The 13,380-nt window shown below is 48.5% G+C and overlaps 1 protein-coding gene across 1 annotated transcript; it reads left to right on the plus strand.

Annotated features, from left to right (window-relative positions):
- Positions 1 to 1,050: 1,050 nt before the first annotated feature.
- PSV08DRAFT_198408 (uncharacterized protein) lies at positions 1,051 to 3,797 on the plus strand. The gene is made up of 3 exons (XM_014219145.2): positions 1,051 to 2,040; positions 2,096 to 2,749; positions 2,800 to 3,797. The coding sequence occupies exons 1-3, from the start codon at positions 1,110 to 1,112 to the stop codon at positions 3,603 to 3,605; spliced, it is 2,391 nt and encodes a 796-aa protein (XP_014074620.1). The 5' UTR covers positions 1,051 to 1,109; the 3' UTR covers positions 3,606 to 3,797.
- The last annotated feature ends 9,583 nt before the right edge of the window (positions 3,798 to 13,380 follow it).

Consider the following 13,380-nt stretch of genomic DNA (forward strand, 5'->3'; position numbering starts at 1 on the left):
CCCCAACTCCTCTGTGTGCATGGCACGCCTATTTGTTCTTCCAGTGTCGTAAATACGGCTTGATTCGACGCCTGCCTCGTCTCAAACTGATATGTGCTGCCCATGAAGCACTCCAGAGAATACCTAGGAGTTCCATATTTCCTGATTCGGCAGAACCCGTATTGGGCAATGTAAAGCGCTCTAAATATCTCCATGTCAACAGTGCCACTTGATTCTTGATAATTTACTTCCCATTCTACCACACCCATTGCATGTACTTGTAATTTTTTTTCAAAGCTGCATCTAGCACTGTACGCTCACGCTTGGAATTGTGTGGTTCGCATTGGTCTTCGGTAATACTCATCAGTTGTGGAGGTATAGTGAAAGTGGCTCGTATTACCAAAGTCGAAGTCTGTAGGAGTTACTGTCAATCGAGTCATGAGGCAAATAAGGGTTTGAATACGAGGATCTTACCAAACATCTCGAGGAGGTGGTGGAAGTCAGATATTAAAATCGCCCAATCTTTTAAATAGGTCGAGTTTTTGGAAGTGATTTTGGGGATTCCAAGTTAAAGAAAACAGTGTTGCATGTGCTGAGAATGGCCTTGTGTAATCCAATCAGATGGCTGAGATGCAGCCAAGGAAAGAACAACAAATAGAAGGCCTGAATAGAATCATCAGAGCACTCTGAAAATTCACTTGGACAATTGCTATCGACTTCACTGTGAGCAGTTGTGTTCGTGCTACGACTGGCTGCTTCTGAATTGCTGTGTGCAAATGCCGGCACTCATCCCTGCTCATTGGAATGGCACCATCAGAGCGACCAGCTTCATCTGATGCAGACGATGAAATGAGCACACAGCATAAATGAGATATGTCTGCATTCTGTTGTGGTTATCTGCACTTCAGTAAGTATGACGATGCCGTGGCTCTTTGCACCCCTGACAGAAGATGCGCGCTAAGATACGAGCGGATAAGATGTTCAGGCAGGTGACGCCATTAGAGCCGAAACAGCGCGATAGCTTGCTGAGTGGAGTAGGCCTTATCATCTCCAAAACCTCTGGTTAGGTGTGGAAAACTCATCATTTCTTGTATACGAAGCTCCTGGCGAGCAATGAAAAACTAACAGCCATGGCCGACGAAAGAAGTCCATTGATTCAACGCGTCGATGTGCGCCCCCATCGCGACCGTTACCCGCACCATCGCCTTCGATTCTTCTGCACTACCTTCCTGAGCGCAACCATAATCGCTGGTGGACTTGCTGCTATCTTCTTTTTCGCCATTGCGCCTCCTACACAAGACAACGAAGCTTCTGTATCACGAGTATCGGCATTCCTGTCCTCGTCGGCTTCACAAGTCCCTGAAGGATGGGCACGCAAGACGGCACTAGACTTTGACGACCTACAAAAGACTCTGCTTGAAACACCAAGCGCAGAGAAGGCGAAATACTGGAGCAGGTACTATACCAGCGGGCCGCATCTCGCCGGAAAGAACTTTAGTCAGGCACTATGGACAAGAGAACGATGGGAGGAGTGGGGAGTTGCTAGCACCATCGTCGACTACGAAGTGTACATTAACTATCCAAAAGGTCACCGATTGGCTCTAATGGAAAAGATTGGAACCGAGCACGAGAAAAAGTATATTTCCACTAGTTCAGAGAATGCATGGAAGGTCACGTACGAAGCGCGGCTGGAAGAACATGTCCTAGACGAGGACAAGTCAAGCCAACTTGCAGACCGGGTACCCACCTTCCACGGATACAGCGCTTCAGGAAATGTCACGGCTCCATATGTATTTGTCAACTATGGCACATACAAGGACTTTGAGGAACTCAGGGCAGCAAACGTTAGTCTGGAAGGCAAGATTGCGTTGGCAAAGTACGGCGGTGTCTTCCGCGGCCTGAAGGTCAAGCGTGCCCAAGAGCTGGGTATGGTTGGCGTGGTCATGTACAGCGATCCTGGCGACGATGGTGAGGTCACCGAGAAGAACGGTATCGCATGTTATCCAGACGGTCCAGCCAGGGAGCCTAGCAGTGTCCAGCGAGGAAGCGTCCAGTTCTTGAGTGAGTCGAGTATTCTTCTTCTTCCAGTGCTTTGCTAATGCTGTGGCCCCTTCAGGTTTCGCTCCAGGTGACCCAACTACCCCTGGCTACCCTTCAAAGCCTGGTTGTCCCCGCCAGCCTGTCGATCATGCTATGCCGCGTATTCCATCTCTGCCTATCTCCTACCTCGACGCCCTCCCTCTCCTTAAAGCTCTCAATGGGCATGGACCGAAAGCATCGTCTTTCAACGAAAATTGGCACGGTGGTGGCTTGGACTACAAGGGTGTGGAGTACAATATTGGACCGTCTCCAGATGACGTTGTCCTGAATCTCGTAAACGAACAGGAGTACGTTACAACACCGCTATGGAACGTGATTGGAGTTATCAACGGCACGATCAGCGATGAAGTCATTGTCTTGGGAAATCATCGGGATGCGTGGATTGCTGGAGGCGCAGGGGACCCTAATAGCGGCTCTGCAGCTCTGAATGAAGTGATCCGAAGCTTCAGTGCTGCGATGGAAGCTGGCTGGAAGCCATGGAGAACCATCGTGTTCGCGAGCTGGGATGGCGAAGAGTACGGCTTGGTTGGAAGTACGGAATGGGTGGAGGAATACCTGCCCTGGCTTTCTGCCTCAGCTGTCGCATACCTTAATGTCGACGTTGGCACAAATGGACCAGACTTCACGCTTGCGGCTGCACCGCTGTTGAGCAGGGTAGTTGAGGAAGCCAGTAAGTATACATTGATGCTCTGTTGATTGGACATGGCTAATTTGACCTAGTTCAGAAGGTTGCCTCTCCTAACCAGACCGTACCTGGCCAGTCAGTATACAACGTATGGGACAAGAAGATCGAGACAATGGGATCCGGCAGCGACTTCACGGCCTTTCAAGACTTTGCTGGTATCCCATCGATTGACATGGCCTTTGGCTTTGACGCCAAGTCTGCAGTCTACCACTACCACAGCAACTACGACTCTTTCGATTGGATGGAAAAGTACGGTGATCCTAGTTTTGAGTATCACGCCACCATATCAAAGATCTGGGCACTCGTAGCTGCCAAGCTCGTGGACTCGCCCGTCCTTCAGTTGAATGCTACAGATTACGCCCTCGGGCTAAGCAAGTACGTCCAAGCCGCCAAACGTACAGCACAAGCGGCTTCTCCGGACAAGAGTTCATTCGCAAGCTGGCAACCTCTCGATGACGCGGTATCCCATTTTCTCGAAGCCTCTGCAGCTCACGACCAAAGAGCTGCCGATCTCGAACTTCAGTATTCCCTCATCGACCATATCCCCTGGTGGCAACCTTGGAAGAAGCTCCAACTCTTCGTCGCTATTCGCGCAGTCAACAATAAGTACAAATTCCTGGAACGGAAATTCTTGTTTCCTGAGGGACTTGACGGACGAAGCTGGTTTAAGCATGTGGTCTTTGCGCCGGGTAAGTGGACTGGCTACTCGGGTGCGACCTTTCCTGGTATAGTAGAAGCTATCGGAGAGGGTGACGAGGCGGCTACCAAACGTTGGGTTAGCATCGTTACCAAGGCCATTGACAGTGCTGCGGATTGGTTGGAAAAGGATGATTGGGCATGAAGTTGTATGTTTGTATATGGGCGAAGCAGTGTACGACGTTGTTCAGTACATTGCCTTCACAGTGATATCCCCTGTAGGTGCAGAAGTAGTTTGAATCACTTTGCCATCTTGCATTGGGCCAACGCAGAAGATATTTTATTAGGCGGTCATAAGTAAGAAACAAAAAATCAGAATTTAAAGCCCATCTTCTCTCAGTGGCCACTTCTTCTCCTTTGTCCTGCTTGCCAACTGACAACGGTGGGGCATTCTGGCCCATGGAGAAGATCCGACATTCGGGGTGGAGGTGGCTTAGAAAAAGGTCTAAGCGGGCGGGGTGTGTATCGATAAAGGGGGTATATAGTGGAAGATTCGGTCGGGTAGTTGGGGGTTGCTCGGGGCTTCTGGATGATGCGGCGGCAGTAAAGAGGGTTTAACTGGATGTACGTCGTTAGCTTTCTTGTACCCACGTATCAACTTGAGAGCAATGGCAAAAATGTCATCGCTTTGTCTTTACTACACGGTAATAATCTCGACCACTGCAGTACAGTTAAAAGCGATGTTGTTCTCTGCCCGTACGCTTGGACTCCGCACTCAAGAAGTATGAAAGCAGATTCCAAACCGTAGGATAGAAAAGAACGTGTTTGCTCTTGCGACTCTGCGTGCCACTGTGCTTATGGGAGAAGCACGAGGATGGAGCAAGAAAGTCGCGGTAGAGGTGAGGATGGCGAGGTAGATAGCAAGAGGCTAGACGTACCTGAGAATGACTCCAATGATGTGCGTCGCTGGAGCCCAATCGTTGTCATCTTTGCCATCGCCTTTGGTTTACAACCAAGCCTTTGCTGGCCATCGCCTTGGAGCCATGTCTTGGGCCAGATACAGGCGCTCCTGTTGCTCAGTCTTCAGTGGCAGTCAGTAAGCTTAAGTTGTTTTGTCTCCAAGTTAAGTCGCGGATAGACTTACAGGACTCAAGGTACTCCACCACTGGTAAAAGTTTCGTTCCCGCTCCTCAGCGACTTTCAAGTCACTACATGCTCGCAGATATATATGAAACTCGAAAATGTAAGCCTGAAAATGCCGGCTGACGGTGGCAAGTTCCGAATCGGAAGCCTGCATCAGGGAAGTGATGAAGGATGCCCTCTGGCAGAGGCTGGACCAGATTCTATCGACGTCTTCCTGGATTTCTCTTGCCAATCCCATTGGTGTGATGCGAAGAGGCGGCAGAGGGAAATCGGGTTGAGGTGAAGAGGGGGTATCACTCGGTGGAGGGGGAGGGTTTCTAGTAGGTGGAGGTGGAGCAGCCCGTGTTGGTTGTAAGTTGCCTCGACGAGCTTGACGGCCAACAGGACGGCCTGTTCCTCGGATATTCTGACGGTTTGTAGGCATTTTTATAGAATTTGTGATAGAAGTTGTGTGTCTGATGTATTGTTTGGTGCCAATTTCAAGGGTATATGGCACCAGTGCGCAAGTTGCGTTTGCTCCAGAGCCGGCGACCACCATCCAATGCCCCACTTTCCAAGTCGCTGTCTGACTGCTCACTATAAAATCCCCCTCACTCACTTCCTACGAACTCTCTGACACTCAAATCCAACCCTCTGGGAATCTCAACAATGGCAAGCCATCCCCTTCTGTCCCCCATACCAAGCTGAGTTTACCCCCTTACTATCTCCGTCCCACACCAATACCACGTCTAATGATGATTGTCTTTACGACAGTTGTAGTTGTTGAATTCTCCATGATAACGATACGTTTGTAGCACGAGCACACAACTGAGGACAGCCCATTGACTCACAGATATACTAAGCGCTTCTTCTGTACATCACTGATACACTGCAGGTTTGCCAGCTGTCCAAGAGACACACAAAATCGGCTTTTGATTGAGAAACATCACCAGAATAATAGCCAATACACTCCATGGTAACATCAAGTTGAGTTATCCTTTACTCCCCTTACTGCTTACACCTTGGAGCAGCCTATCAACAAACGCTCTGTGATGAATGGAAAAATTTGTAGTTTTCAACACAGACTTCAAATGAAGATAACAGGACATACTCTGAGAGCATTTTGAATGAGAGCTACTCACTCATCTGCTATGTTTACTCGCTTTCATTTTTGTCCTTTCAGTTAGTAACGCACTACAGGTTTCCTCAGCCAACTCCCAATCACAACAGCTGCCACACAGCAACGACGCTTATCAGTCACACTTGATGAGAGACACCAGGTAGGATCTGTACGAGATCCTGACAAAAGTCTTTGTACTCTGTGTTTGGCCGTCTGATTAAGCAGAGATGTGGTATTTCAATTACTATCGTTTCCAAGTACAGTGGCCTAGATCAATATCCCATCTCGAAAAGCAGGCGACAAGCCCCTCTGTGGTGACCTTCTAGAAAAGTTTGGGTACATTCATACATATATCAATAATGCTGTGTTTTCTGCTCTATTTTTCAGTGCTGTGATTTGTAGTGACTGAAAATTTGCGTGAGTGTGCGTGCGTTCTGACAAACAAGTGCGCTGAGAGCTTAGCCAAATTTTGCAACAGAAGAGTGAATATAGTATAGATAGACACGGATGGCGTTGGCACGAGATGTAGACATTACAACAGTTTACACTGTGCGCTTAAGAGTTATGGCTCTTAGACTTGATCTATACCCAAGCCCGCTCGCTGAAAAGAAAACAAGCTTACGGTCATACTGGGATGCGCTGTCGATAACCCTATGCCCATCCCGGTATCTCTCTTTGGCACAGGGGTTGAGACAGTGACCTGTTTATGCTAACCAAAAGCTCCATTATTTCTATCATGATCTTTGTAATTATGGCGGCCGTCCTGCATCTACTCGAACACTTGTCCCGAGAGTGGCGCCAACCATGTGGGTTGACGGCGTCGTGGCATGAAGCTTCAGCCTCAGACTGAACGTTCTTTTCCACTATATATACCTGCTTCTTTGGAACACGAAAGTCCCAAATCCTTGCGTTGTATTGTTTGTGGAAAGCATGTGTGGGTATACCGCCCGGTATCTCTCATGTTATCCGTCACCAGCGTCGAAGTCGGTTAAGGAGCGCGCACTTGCGAAGGGGGTTACGATCGACATTCGGGTCGCTCTGCGAGATTTCTGTGTCTAGATAATCAGAAATAAGCAGAAGACGTTAATAAGGGTTATGCTGCTAATAGGGGTACCGGAACAGTCAGTAAATAGAAAGGGAGTGAAGATGTAGCTGACCTGGAAACCCGCAAGGTTGATGAAACACCAGAAGAGTATATCCTAGATAATCTCAGAAACCTCAACAAAAGGAGTTTCGGACTCTACATTAGTTTGTCTGATTGCAGCGTTGGAATGGAGCACTGTTTTTACCGCAGCAAGCTGTGCCAAGACCTGGCACCAAACCCTCACCAGTCCGCTTTCGATACAGACAGAATTCAAAATATCACACATTCAGAGGCAGAGCACAGTCTCAGAAGGATTTCTGACTGCATCAAATATGGCTGCTAACCAAAGGTGAGTACTGATCAAACACAGGACACCCAAGTGTCTCAACCTGGAATTCTGGAAGTCAGCCAGTACATGCGCGTATCCGCTCCACTGCTACACAAGAGCCTCTGCTCTCTTCTTCATTCGATAAAGAAGAAGCAGAAACAGACAAGAACCATTGTAACGCAGCCTTCTGACTGATGCATGCTATCGTGAAGCTAATTGCAACATTACTAAGATGCGCCCTTCTGGCTAATGTCTGTGTCCATAGTAATGCCGGTATACCAAGAGACACTTCAGGCCGCGAAATTTGATAGAAGCTTGGGGAAAACATCCGTAGGCATACTCCGATACCACGAAAGCAGCTCATGACTCCGAGCCTGCCCTGCGATTACTTCTTGATTGAAGCGCAAGCAATACAATGCTGGCGATCCATCAGACAGCATACGGCAACCAAATAAACATTGTTTGTCAGAATGAATCAGAGAAATTCCCGCCAGCAGCACAGCACAGACAAATGGAGGAAACGATTGCAACGAGCTGACTAATGTCACTGCATGTCTGAGCAAGCATGCGGAAGTATGGACAAAACAAAACTGCATGAACAAACAGCTAACGGCATGCACTAGAATCAAGCAATTCACTTTGATCAACGCGCCTGGTGCCATGCCATCGATCTGCGACAGAAGAGACACCTCCCCGCACCTGTTCAGTCGCAAGCCAGACATGTAGTGACGAAGGTACATGCGACAGATAGAAAACCAAACCGGAGATCGATAAAGAAAATGTAAGTGGCAAGGAAGAGGGTATGTCCTCAAATCGTGCACTCAGGCACACAAGAAAGGATGTGAAGCTGACGAAAACGCAGGGAGATGTGAGTATCTCATCTTCCACACCGACCGCGTTCCACCCTCTCAACAGTTACTATCACTCTCCCATGAACCCCCTAACTCTCTCCTCGTCCACCTTTCGAACCGCATCCCATCGCCCCTCGACCCGCCATCTACCCTGATACAGCAAAAGCCCACACGGCGCGGACCCAGCGACTCCTTTCCACCCCGCATCACAACATACAAAAGAGCGCAATCTCAGGGCCTGCAAGAGGATAGGAATGCCTGTAGTTATGATACTAGCGAAGTCCCTTGTTCTGGGATCGCTGAAGGGGAGAGAGGTGTGGATCTGAACGCTTTTCGGTAATTGATGTCAAGAAAGACCGGGACATTCCTTTGAGGGAGATAAGATACGGGAACAAAAAACAGATTTGGAGAGAAGACTGGATGCTCAGAAAGAAGGAGGCAGCGACAGAAGAGAATAGGAGGGGGCAATAAAAACAGAGATACACGGCGTTAAAAGCTAGGAGAGCGGGCCATACACAACATGAAGGGGTAGAGAAATATGCAGAAGGGGAGATATTGAAGAAGAAAGGTATTGATACGGAGAGTGACTCTCGCCCGCAGTAAGACAGGGCCGGGATGCAGGATCATATGCGGGATTGCTGTGGTTCCTTTGGCTTACCTTTACACAAGAGCAACATCTCTCATATGTTGAATTTATTGGTTTGATATGTGCTGTAAAATTTAGTTATTTTGAAGGTTAGCAGCCGTACGGGTAGCTCTATAAGTTCAAGTGTGTCTGATAGGGGTCTTCGCCACGACATTCTTGAATGACTTATAGTGTACGTTAGTTGTAGGGCCCTACCTCATTACTGAAACTACAATCAGGCCTCCTACGAGATGCACACTTTGCCATCATAGGCTTCTGCATCAATGGCACCTTTTTAGAAAAGCAGAATAATAGAATGGGTGTGGTTGCTGTAACTCCAACGAATCGCATATAGAGCGTCTTAAGCACTCATGTCGGTTATAGCCCTATCATTAATAGAAAGAGCGGCTCTAACAACATAGAGCCGATGTGAATCGATACTGTTTGATACAGCTCAGACCACATGTGGTTTACCTCTGTATTTACTGTAGCAAGAAGAAAAGGCTTCTTTCTTTTACTGGCGGTATGTCTGAAATCTATGCTACCATAATAGTAGATGAAAATAGTCATCAAGAATCTTGTATGAGCGCTCCTCTTAAGTGTCGATGGGAAAACAGATTCATCACACGCGTATGATAGTTAGAGACTGTCCTGGAAGTCTCAATTTCTTTTAGTCCAAATGTTCATCTGAACGTGAGCATTGTACCTCAGTTGTTGGCGGTCTCAGTATGTCGGCGCTGTGACTTCTTATGGGCGCATAGACAAGCTTCTCGCATCATATCTCATTGAAGAGCACGCAGCAGCAACTCTTTCATCGCCGGTAACGGACCTGGGAGACAAGAACATCTTGCACCGACACCAGCCCTGTCTGTGATACATGGTCAAGTATTCGAACAACAGAGTTGGCCTTGCGAACCTCCCGATGTACTACTGTTCCTATCAATAAGGAGCGTTAGACAGGCCTCACAACCCGTTTTGCGCTGAACATGGCGTTTCTGGCACGGCCGCCTGTCCAAGTGCTTTCCCTTCGCTAGGAGAGTCTGGAACTTTAACAGACACCCTCAGCATCGTCTTCTTATTCTCGTGGCAAGAACATCATTGCACGGCGCTCTCTCAGTTGTGATGGCCCGTGCGACATAAGAGACTATCCATGAGGGTAGAGCTTGTTTGCCGCTTTCTGTCTTCTGACCTTCAACAAGACTTTCAGGCTTCGTACGACTGTCCATGGATCGAACTCTCCTGTGTCTCTCATAATAATGAGACGAAGTCGCAATCTCAATACCGTTTTGATAGAGCTCATGGGATCGCCGCGGAGAGGGACAGTCAGTGAGGAGCATCATCACCACCCGTTCTGGGTTACACGAGTATGCTGCAGCCTTCCGTGAGCTCGCAGATACCTTTCATATGATGGAATTGACGCTCAAGGCGTCTAAAAATGCGGGTTCATCAGTCGTAGGCGTTTGCGTATCTATCGGAGTTGCACGATGAAGGCAAAGCAGCGACCTTGGTCTACGCACACTCTAGTCTCGAACAACGGCGGCGTACTTGCGGCGTCCAAGTGGGTAAGATATGGCCTCTGGGCAATCGGAAGCTTCAGTATTACAGACTCCCCTACTGCCACTGACGAAACACAGCCTTGAGCGACATCTCCGTTTGGATAGCTACTCTTCCAGGATAGCTTCGTGGCCAGCAGCGATCCAGTACGGACAAACAGTATAACTCGGAATTTCTGGCTGTCGATGGAAACTACAATGATGCCTCATGGCGACCCTTCTCGCGGACAATATCGCATCCGTTGAGAAAAGCCAATGACTACTGCGCCCTCAGCATGCCCAAATAGATGAGACCGGCAGAAGAAGACTCTGTTCACAGCCGTCGGAAAATGATCTTGGAAACAGATAGCGGAAGCAAGATAACCTCCGTTTTTGAACAGAGATGCCAATATGCGAGGCATCAATCCAGGCGGCTGCTGATCATCGGCATACACCTTTGTGAATGTTCCGCGCACTTTGCCTGACTATGGTATTGACAGATGGTACAGAACACCGCGATGTTTTCCTACAGTTTCTCCATCCCTGCAAGCGCTGCCGCACGAAATTCATTTGACCGCCGCCAACGATACGTATACAATTTTTGGCCACCGGCTCGCCATAAAACCATGCCAATCCGAAATGTTGCGCCTGGGTCATTTCGAAATTTACGGCAAGTGTTATTCGGGTAAATAAAGTAGCTCATGCAGCGGCCAAAGTAGACGCTAAACCGAGCCTCCGCGTCGGCAGGATAGACGGTGTAAGGACTCTCACAATAACTCCGATAACAAAGCCACTGCTGTGATCCACACGTCTGTAAGACAAAGAACGTCTAGGCTATAGCGCAAAATATGGTCTGAGTATCTCGCTGATGCAGACGTTGCACCGCCTTTGCAGAGACCAGATGTCGCCAGTACCCCCGGTTCCTGAGAACAAGCCGCCAGCAGAGTCGCGGACGTATTTGCAAGCCGATGATAAGTTTAGAGCTGAGTTCTGTTCGAGAAACCTACAAGAAAGAGATGGATCGACATAAATCTAGAACCGGGAGCGTGACACACGCAACGGCTCGGTTCATGCGGATACCTCTGGTGGAAAGAATAGACTGAGGAAGTGTCGTCCATGGCTGCGAAATAACGGCAGAATCCTGAGTAGCAGCATTTTGCTGATAAAGCAGATCAAAGTCTTCCGTATGACAAGAAGGTTCAAGTTGTTACAGCCGGTTGCATAGGTCTGTTGGTCTGGGGCGTGTTCCACATGGTCGACATCAGCAACTGACTTTTGGACCTAGGTACGATAACGGACGCCATCAGCTTAGACGATTCGGCATAACGCTATAGGCATTGTAACCCCATGCCCGGAAAACACCAGATATCGCTTGTACGAAACGATGTTGGATGACTTTAACGTAAACTCGTTACTGATAGCCCAAAGGCGAAATTCCTTCCAGGGCACCGAATACGCCTGATCATATCATGTTCAGCAGTCGTATCAATATTCTCTAACCAATAATCAGGTCGGCGATTCTTGCTGGACGCCATTGAAATTTGTTGGAATTAAAAACCCGGTATCCTTCCGAACGACCCTAGACGATAATGAGAGTTACTTCTGGAGTATACATAGAGCCATGGAATATTCCATCAATGGACGCGACATAGCCATTGTTTTCTGCATGTCTGCATGTCTGCATAAGAACAAAAGCCGAACTCTTTTCGGAATGATTAAGGTCTAAACGCCACCATGCCTTGGGTTTTCTTCGAAGCAGATGTCGAGGTTGACTCGAATACCAGAAATAAGAGACAAAGCTCACGAGAGCTCTTAGCATATAGCTAAATCGCTCGAAAGTTGGTACTGCCGTTGCTCGGATCTTCCACAAAGTATCATGTTCAAGGTCCAATGGTAGAGAAAGAGATGGATTATGCTGTCGTGTCATTGAACAGCGTTGCAGCTGGGCTGATCAATCTTTGGATTTGATTTGATTTCATATTTGAATTTGAGTTGGCCGCAGTGATCAAGCTCGGCAAGGTATCTCGGCTCCATGTAACTGGGCGAAGCATCATTGTTTACACACTCGGCTTCACACGATAAGCTAATAGCAGTGGCCCACACTGCATCGCACCAGCACCGTCCATCAGTAAGATAGAATTCATCCGGTCGAAGTGACGGACAGATTCCAAGTTGAAGGCTGGCTTTGAGTGCATCGAGACGTTGGAGCGAACCGAGTGCTCATATAGATGGATGCGACGACCGCGGTATTTCTGAATGAGGATCTAATGTCGACTCATTGTATGTCCCAGGATTTTTCACGATGAATGGCAAGCCAGGCCCAAGGACTAGGCTGCTGTCCTTTTATAGGCTGCGATCCTGGCAGGTGCGGCAACGGTATCGGGAGCGATCGCTTTAAGTCTCCGATGATGGAGTATCCCAGAACGGCGAGAAGAGCTACACCTGGCTCAGAAAATGCTATATTATCATCCAACTTTCAGCTTTGATTCACGCGTCAGCACCACTAGAGTTGCTTGTCCATCCGGTACGGCTTTGTCGGCTGTTGCTGCTGGTATTGGAGCGCTCGCGAGTGTGCTGAAGAGAAGAACAAAAACCCATTAGGCTATACTGACCCTAAGTAAAGGAATGAGGATTCGCCTGATTGATTCCATCGAAACGCTGGAGGTAAAGTTTCCTATGCGCGTCGATTGTCCGGTCTGAAGAATACGCCGACAGTGATTGTAAGACTTGAGAATGATGCGCTACAGTCATGGCTAACAAGATACACAAGGAATCTATTTTGATTGGTTGATCAACTTTTGTGCGTGTGCAGTGTCAGGTTTGCTGGAGCTTGAGCATTGGTAGGGTTGCCTCTGAGGGGTTTTGGGCAAGGGAAGCGTGCTCAGGCAGGAGCTGCCAGCCACGCAGATTCGGCAGTGACTCTGGGAGGGACTTACCAAGTACTACTGGAGACTGCTTCCATGTATGAAATGAGCGCTGAGAGTGGACGCAACAGCCTAGGCCAAACGATCGGAGCCGCTGCGGAGGGCGTCTGCAAGCTTTAATCTCGACCGCAACATCAGAGCAATTGGAAGATTCGAGTCCAGGTGAACGGGATGGGTACGTTATTATCCTCTCAACTCGTTATCAGCTAAGTTTAGCTGTAGTGTGAGCAGCGGAGCAGAGCCCTGTGGCTGCGGTCTTGAAGGGCTGCCATTGAGACCATCACCAAGCCGAAGATGACCTAAGAGAAGAGATGGAATCGAAGAACGGGACAAGGGGTTCGTTACGAAGCTTTGGAGGGATGCGCGGATGGATTGCGACAATTTGACGACTATG

The sequence above is a fragment of the Bipolaris maydis genome, assembly GCF_028858645.1.
Source record: "Bipolaris maydis strain C4 unplaced genomic scaffold PSV08scaffold_4, whole genome shotgun sequence".
Taxonomy (NCBI): domain Eukaryota; kingdom Fungi; phylum Ascomycota; class Dothideomycetes; order Pleosporales; family Pleosporaceae; genus Bipolaris; species Bipolaris maydis.

What these genes read in the sequence shown, in the direction of transcription:
- PSV08DRAFT_198408 (XM_014219145.2), top strand. Translation starts at nt 1,110, where the DNA reads ATGGCCGACGAAAGAAGTCCATTGATTCAACGCGTCGATGTGCGCCCC. An exon ending in AGGAAGCGTCCAGTTCTTGA is followed by an intron (nt 2,041 to 2,095) that starts GTGAGTCGAGTA and finishes TGGCCCCTTCAG; the next exon opens with GTTTCGCTCCAGGTGACCCA. An exon ending in CAGGGTAGTTGAGGAAGCCA is followed by an intron (nt 2,750 to 2,799) that starts GTAAGTATACAT and finishes AATTTGACCTAG; the next exon opens with TTCAGAAGGTTGCCTCTCCT.